The sequence below is a fragment of the Asparagus officinalis genome, chromosome 10 (assembly GCF_001876935.1).
Source record: "Asparagus officinalis chromosome 10, Aspof.V1, whole genome shotgun sequence".
Classification (NCBI taxonomy): Eukaryota; Viridiplantae; Streptophyta; class Magnoliopsida; order Asparagales; family Asparagaceae; genus Asparagus; species Asparagus officinalis.
In genome coordinates this window covers 9,981,873-9,990,535 of record NC_033803.1, presented here as the reverse complement: position 1 = coordinate 9,990,535, position 8,663 = coordinate 9,981,873, and the positions used below count along the sequence as shown (strand labels likewise).

Sequence of the window (8,663 nt, the reverse complement as noted above, 5' to 3'; positions counted from 1 at the left end):
CACCACAAAGTTGAAGGGGATTTGATAGGGTGAAAAATTCAGGTTTTTTCTGTGGGAAACACCTCAAAGTTAAGGGGGGTTTCTGTGAGATTCACCCTGATGTATTTACACCACATAATGTGCTGAAATTGTTTGAGAATGCTGCATCTAATAAAATTCAAAATGCAGAGGCAATACTCTTTTTAGCAATGAAATGAGCTGTGGTTTTTACGTACTTCAAGAACCCACTCGATGTACGTGACGTGGTTTACATGTTGGTTCATGTCCAAATCAGTTCTCCTTGGCTGCAGATGTCAAAAATGTGCAACACAAAGTTTAACTTTATAATCTACTAGTTATGAGGAAACAACTGCATTAGCTGCTTGTTATAGAGCATAGGATTAATTGCGGATAGACCCATTGTACTTCTATTGCTATAGATAAACCCCCTGGATTCTCAACTTTGTTACGCCTCGTTTTGTACATGGGCATGAGTGGGAATGGAATGTCAATTCCAACTTCTCGTCATGTGTACCAAATACAATGTGTTTTGTGGAAGTTAAAAGTCTCATTCCCACTTCTCAATTGGTAAGGAATGTGCATTCCCGCTTCATCCTCTAATTGCATCCAAACGTGAGAATGGAAATGAGCAGTCCATCCCCATATTTATTCTATTCCATTTCTTCATTTCATTCTCACTTGACTTGATTATGCAAGTTTATAGTAAGTAAATCCAGTTTATGAAGCTCATATGTTTCACTTTATAAAGCCCAATCCTAACGCGAAGCTAGCAGACATGAAAATCCAGGGGTTATATCCGCATCATGTTGATGGTACTGGGGTTTATCCACAATTGACCCCCATGAAATAAGATCATATAAAAGATGAAATGACCCTTGAATTAAAGACTTACCGCAAGCCCGAACCGTGAATGTTGAGCAGGATCTTGAAGTTTCGGGATTTTCTTCAAACTGTTGTCGTCCTCTTCTGTGAAGGCAAATCTGGATTACATGGTAATTTCTTAAGCTCAATCAGTGTACACTGGTGTTAAATTAACATTAACTTAAAATTGTGAACCCTCACACATCAAAAAGAAAGCTGAGAACTGAGAACAGCAAAGGTACATAATAAAAAATATGAAAAGGGTAATACTACTTTGACAACAGTTATAAATACTTTTCCCATATGCAGGTGGAAATCCTTTACAAAGAATAAAGCAATAAGTGATGACCTGATCCAAAAACTCAATACTTTGCAGTACTTTCTTGAAAAGGAAACTTTTTTCTTTGCTTGTGAATCGACTTTCCAGAGAATGTATCTAATTTTCCCTCTGGCTTTCAATCATATGCCTTCAAATAAAAGGATTAATTGCAGATACACCTATATATTATGAGGGTGTAGCCACTTAATGCCAGACGATGTTATTTTTCCTGTTTGGTTAAGATGTCACATGAAAATCACGAGAAATTAGTTCTTGCCCTCAAATTTGCTCCAAAAAGTTGCTTAATTCTCCAATTTGAGGGAAAACATACGTGGTCTGAGATTCAGAAAGTGCAAGTGCTCGTAAAATAGGTTTTTTGGGGCGGCGGTGGTGGTATTTCTATTTTCTTTTATTTATAATTTATTATTTTATATAATTTTTTTAGATATTTTTATTTATTTTTTAATTAGACTTAAGTAGCAATGCCATCATAGTATAGGGGCGTATGTGTAATTAACCCTTAATAAAATGGATGATGTGTTCCAAAGGTATCATACCTAGGAGTTCTTGGACAAAAGACTAGATATTCTTCCCTCACTTCATCAGTTACTCGCTGAAGCTTCCTAGTGTCTTGGTTCATCATCACAAATTTGCTGTAAGAAAATTTAACAGTAGAAGTAAGAAGCCAAAACTCTGAAAGTAACAACATACCTACAGAAAATGAGCTGAGCAGTAAGGTTTGCAAGAAACCCTGATACTATAATTGTATGTATACATCCCTCTGTACACACTCAAGCACACACACATGCATATATACATATATACATACAGAGTAATGGTACTGTGAGATGGTGAGCTCAACTCTTATCATGAGATAGACTAATCGCCTCATCAAATTTATGATTGGCACTATATATCTTGTTCAAAACATAATCAAATGCATATGGTGAAATTTTCGCATAGTTTGGAGTCTTCTAGAATATGAATCAAACTAGTTTAATATCTTGATTTTTCAGATAGCTTGATAGCCGTCCCTTTTACACATAGCTAAAATAATGATTAAAATTTTCTAAATGATAAAAAAATTTCTAAATGTATATCATGTGGTATGCAAACAGAATGGATGGTGCTGATCTCGAATCGGGAAGCCTATCGGAGTAACTCATTATAAGAATCTCATTTCAACATCTCATTTTATAATTTTTCTGTATAAACACACATAAGTTAATTGTTCATTTCCATCAATAGCTAAAACCTCCACAGTAGATAGTGCATTGGAATCATTCTCCACTCAGTACAACTTAAACATTCTCACTTTTAGCTAATGGGGTACAGATTCAAGCCTCTAGCCTACTTTTCTTTTTCTTTGAGAAAGAAATCCTAGTTTTTTGTAGGAAAACTCTCACTAATTGTTAGTACAAAGTGGAAAAAAGTGGGCAATAGTGCAACTTCAATATGAAAGGCAACTTTTTGAAGATTAAGAACTTTCTTATAGGTCTGACATTACACATGATTTTGTATTATGTGTTGCCAATTTCCTGAAACTCAAAGGAAAGGATACTAAACACATATACACATGTACTTATACATACACAGGACATACAGATGCAACACTAATACATGAGTATACAGATATGGAAAAAATTTAGTATACCAGCAAGTATAAATGCAAATAATAAACTCATACACATATGTGTCTGTTAATGTCAATATCTCAAATATATAAGATATTTTCTACCTATCTAAAGTGAATAACAATCTAGATATATTATACAAGTACAATGCATCCCCCAGATCAAATGAAAATGTAAAACCACCATCCATATATTCGATTTTAATATTTAGTCTCTGATATACCTATAACTTGACAGAAGATTATCCAACACGTGATCATTAAGTATTAGAGTGTCCAAGTATGTACGCATATCATACAGCTATGCCTCCTCAAAGTATTACCGCACAATAAATCCATCCGATTGTTGTCCCCCCATCCAATCCAAAGGGAGAGTTTGTCTATATGCAAGTAAGCCTCACATCACATATCAAGCATATTGATATGAAATCAGTATTATATATATATATATATATATATATATATATATATATATATGCAGAATATGGGTAATGTTGTACCAAGCACAGAAAAAGTTGTGCTGGTAGTGACGGTGTCACATCTCTCGCCTCCACTCATTCAAATGTGGGCCTACATTACATGGGTTAATGAGTGGATGAGGATGGTGACACATCTACTACCAAGCACAATTCCTGTGTTGTACCAAGCATTTACCCATATTTCTTTCTTGTCTCTTTCTCTCTTCTCCTCTCTCTCTATATACTATTATATATATATATATATATATATATATATATATATGATATTATATATATATATATATATATATGAGAAAAATGGGTATGCTTGGTACCAAGCACAAATTTTGTGCTTGTACAAGCCACAAAATTTTGTGCTTGGTAGTGATGTGTCACATCCTCCATCACTACACCATGTGAATGTGGTCTCATATTTTAATGAGTGGAGGAGGATGTGACACATCACTACCAAGCATAACTTTTTGTGCTTGTACCAAGCATACCATATTGCTCTATATATATATTATATATATATATATAAATATATATATAGATATATATATATATATATATATATATATATATATATATATATATATATATTATATATTGTGCTTGGTAGTGATGTGTCACATCCTCATCCACTCACTACCCCATCTGTGAATGTGGTCCCATATTTTAATGAGTGGGGAGGATGTGACACATCACTACCAAGCTTATACCATATTGCCTATACTTAATATATATATATTATATATATATATATATATATATATATATATAATATATATATATATATAATATATATATATATATATATCAAAGCTGCAGAGAATGCAACAAAAAAAAGTATTCTACTACGACTTATGGCCCATTTTGAGGTGAGAGTAACATGCCACCCTGTAGGTCACCTAACTCACCTCATAAAGATAGATTTCTGATTTAACGGGTTAATTACAGATAGACCCCCTATACTATGGCCCAATTGCAAATAGACCCTAAGCGAAATTATTTTGACTCGTTTACCCTCGGAGAAAGAGAAAATTGTTTTAATTGACAAATTTACCTCCTGAGGATAAAAGAGTAAAAGAAATTCACTCATGGGTCTATCTGTAAAAACAGAACTAGAGGGGGTCTATACGCAATTGGGCAAATAGTACGGGGGGTCTATCCGCAATTAACCCTTGATAAATAGACTATTTTTAGAACAGCATTACCTAGTAGCTCTGCCGATCACAGAACCAGTAGCCAAATCTTTAAGAATCCAGTCACGCCTGATGCCAATCTTTCCTTCTCCTTGACACCATGTTTCAATCTCAACAACATCACCCCTAACAGTCCATTACTTACTCAGTAAATGTCAATGCACCATATGGAATACATATCATGGTAATATCCTGAACTCACCAAGCTGGATATTTATACATCTCAATATGCATCCGAGAGGTAACCCAAATAAGACCAAGTTTTCTCATGGTCGTGGTGGTGGCAAACCCATCTGTGGAAAATCCTATACTTTGGAAATGGTTGCACCCAACTTCCTACATTGAGAGACCAATATATAGTTTAAATCCAGGACAGGCAACCTTTTTCATATTTACTTTTTGGACAGTCTTTAAAAGTGCGTCAAAAATCATAGTAACAAAATTTTGATGACATTACAGACCTGAGAAATTTAAAATGAATGCCTTTATAAATTAATTTGAAACTTATGAGTTAATGTATAAGCAGGCCTAGATGGTTAAAAGAAAAAAAGCAAGCTAACTCAAACTCATCCATTTTAATTTTTATCGATTCTTTAAGGACTTATCTAAACACATTTCAACACATGCATGGCAAAAGCATAAACTCTTCATTTAGTACATTTGAGTCTTTGACTAACCAACCACATATGCCAACAACAGGCAGTGTTAGCTAAGGCACGCGCCTCAGGCTTCGGGTTTGTGGGCCGTTGATGAAGCACCCCGCAACATAGATGGGACGCTTTGCAAACTCGAGGCACACGCATCAGTGTGCCTCACGCCCAGATAGGGGTGCAAATGAGGCAAAGCCTCACTTAGACTCAATTTCAACCAGGTGTGAACCTGATAACCCATTTTAACCCCCTCTCCCTTCGCTTCCCAATAGATTGAGAACCCGTTCCCAATAGTTTTCAAATAGTTTGGTACATGAATCCATTTGCTGTAGTGCATTATGCCAACGAGTAAGAGAGTGCATTTTTAATATATCCATTTGCATCGTCTTTGAAAAGCTCCTCATAATAGGACTCTACTTTTATTTTTAAATTTCTGCCACATGAAAGAATTTGTGAATTATTAACTAGATAGTTTAAATGTCATGGTTTCATCCCTGTCTTATGTATTTTTCCATAGCTTTCTAGTACCCCAATCTAACATGAATTGCGTCGATTACGCTTAACAGATCGATAAGCATAACAATGCCCAAATCGAGGTTACCAAATTGGAATTGGTAGAAGTACAGGGATAAAGATAGTAACTTTAAAAATAAAACCAAATAAAAAAAAATCTTTTTTTTTGAAGTACCTGAAGGAGATTGGCGATGGTCTCAACAGTCGCAGTCTTGTTAACCCCAACCTCGTAGCATCTCACAACAAACCTCTCTTTGTACGACAACCCGTCCTCCTCCAATCTCCGGTTCTCAATTCTCGCCCCCCGAACCGCTTATCCTCCTCCGCCGGCCGCCGGGCGACGCGGCGAAGGGGAGCGTCACAGCGGAGCACCGCACGCGACGGCGGAGAACCGCACCGCGGTGGCGTTGCAGCGGCGGCCACGGCGGCGTTGGCTGAGGATCCGGTGGGACCGCCGGCCGTCGCGCCGGAGAACTGAGGAGCTCGGCATTTTGCTTTGAGATTCAGATTCAGGAATCTCGAGAAGCGCGGAGAGAGAAAACGTGGTGTTTGATTTGCGGGTTAATTGAAGATTACATTTACTTACTGCGAGTGGTTAGTCACTAATTTTATTTTTGTTTTTTGGAGAAATGGCCGTAGCCTTCATTTATCTTATTCATTCTAAACACACACACGTGGGCGTGATATAAATACAGCATTATAGAGTACATTTTCTATTTTTGCATGTTACTCTAAGGAGGCGCCAAGAACCCAAATTGACGCAAATCTTTCGTCAAAACTTTCTCTAACTAAGCGGCAAAGAAAGCGCTGCTATAGTGTTGCGTCAGGAATAGCGCAACACTATAGATATGGAGTTTTTCCCCCTTAATTTATCCTTAAAGTTTGTTATAACAAATCAAATATTCCAACCATATCTCATTTTATCCATCATATTTCCCATTTTATTCTATTTAGTTTTTTTTTGCTTTTATTTTTTATATTTGTATTAATAATTATATTATTTTATATTAACTATTATAATGAAATTAGAGTATAAAATAATTATTAAAAAATTCAAAAATGAAAAAAAAATAGATAATTTAATCCAAACACTTAAAATTTCATAATACTAGAACCAAATGAAGAAATAAAAAAAACTTACATTTAGATAAGAAAAACTTACGCTTAAAATTTCATAATTATATAATTTGTTAAATATTTTAAATAGATAAAAATGTTAAAAGATAAGAATAATAAAAGAAATATTCTTTTTGGTATAAAATTTGGTGTGAATGGGTTGGAGATGGAATAGTGATTTGGTGTAAAAACTACACCAACTTGACGTAAAAACTACATCATTTTGGGTTTTTTGGTTGGAGATGCTCTAACATGTTGAACTTGCAATGTGGGTAGGTGGCGGGATGAAGGATGTAGTTGATAACAATTTATACGTCGCTAAAGACATGAGAATTGAAAATTTTGAAGGTAGCTGCAAGTTTGAAGTCCCTGAGGATTCCCAGAGCTTCGACAATAAGTGGAGATGAAGAATCAACTTTTCCGGATAAAATATGAGTCATCTTGCCTTCTTACATATCGACAATAAGTGGAGATGAAGAATCAACTTTTCCGGATAAAATATGAGTCATCTTGCCTTCTTACATACGCCTGTTTAGTCCCCAAAATGATTGTGGCTGTCGTGAAGCTCCGTCTAATTAAATGTGAGGTGTGCTGATGGGTGTGCTTTCCAATTTGATTTATTTCACTTCTTTAGGAATAAAAAGGAATATATCATGCACATATTTTTCTGAATTAAATGTAGTTTCTCCTGCAAATATTTTTTTATCATGACTTTAGTTGATAGAGTGATTCAGTGGAGTACGAATCCTATCAGAATGCCTTGCGCATTGCAGAACATTCTGAACATTGCAATTGGGAAGTAAGGAGTATTTTGATAAACTGTAGGAGTGATGTATGGTCTAAGTTACCCCCCGTCATGAGACATTCTATAGGAATCCTACTTAACTGGGGTGATATATTTCCATTCTTTTTCACCTCTTCTTTTATTATTAATTTGAATTTACTTTTACTCATCAGCTGAGCCCTGTTTGGCAACGAGATAACGTAAAGATTAAAGGGGTTTAACCTCTTATTAACCTCCAAACTACTAAAAAATGTCAAAGGGTTAATAAACCCGTACGGAAGGATTAAGCCCTATTTAAGGATAGTTTACAATTCCTCCTTCTTAGAGAATGTTTGGCTACTTGCTTATTTCTACTCTCTTATTCCCTTTACTTAGTTAAATATTTTCTTAAAAATTAATTAATATTATTGATTAATTAATTAATTAATTTATTAACTATTAATTAATTAATTAATAATTAGTAATTGTTTAATGATTATTTATTAATATTTATTAATATTTATTTATTAATATTAATTAATTTATTACTTGTTAATTATTGATAATTAATTAATTACTTAATTATTGATAATTAATGTTTTATTAATATGAAATTAAATAAGCTCAATATTACTAATTAATAATCACAAGTAATGCAATTTATAAAAATATTTTAATGAAGTATATTTCTTACTATGGGATAACCAATTTTTATATTATAATCAAGTATTTTTATTAATAGTAATATTTTACTAATACAAAATTACTTAAGTAATCAAAATATTAGTAGTTAATAATCACAACTAATGTAATATATAAAATATTTTAATCAAATATATTTATTATTATTATTAAATGTTTATTTTATTAATAATAATATTTTACTAATTAAAATTTCATAATACTAGAACCAAATGAAGCAATAAGAAAAACTTACATTTAGATAAGAAAAACTTACACTTAAAATTTCATAATTATATAATTTGTTAAATATTTTAAATAGATAAAAATGTTAAAAGATAAGAATAATAAAAGGAATATTCTTTTTGGTGTAAAATTTGGTGTGAATGTGTTGGAGATGGAATAGTGATTTGGTGTAAAAACTACACCAACTTGATGTAAAAACTACATCATTTTGGGTTTTT

General features: G+C 33.5%; 1 protein-coding gene across 3 annotated transcripts in view; it reads right to left on the bottom strand.

Annotated features, from left to right (window-relative positions):
* The window catches only part of LOC109826150 (oleoyl-acyl carrier protein thioesterase, chloroplastic-like), a 7,018-nt gene extending 785 nt beyond the window's left edge, over window positions 1-6,233 (bottom strand). Inside the window, exons 1-6 of one of the 3 annotated variants that reach the window (XM_020393134.1) lie at window positions 5,815-6,233; window positions 4,679-4,812; window positions 4,489-4,602; window positions 3,137-3,193; window positions 1,738-1,833; window positions 893-980 (exon numbers count right to left, since the gene is read on the bottom strand). In XM_020393134.1, coding sequence (XP_020248723.1) covers window positions 893-980; window positions 1,738-1,833; window positions 3,137-3,193; window positions 4,489-4,602; window positions 4,679-4,746 — 423 coding nt within the window. In that variant the 5' untranslated portion in view covers window positions 4,747-4,812; window positions 5,815-6,233. The other 2 variants (XM_020393132.1, XM_020393135.1) reach the window with 2 other exon arrangements.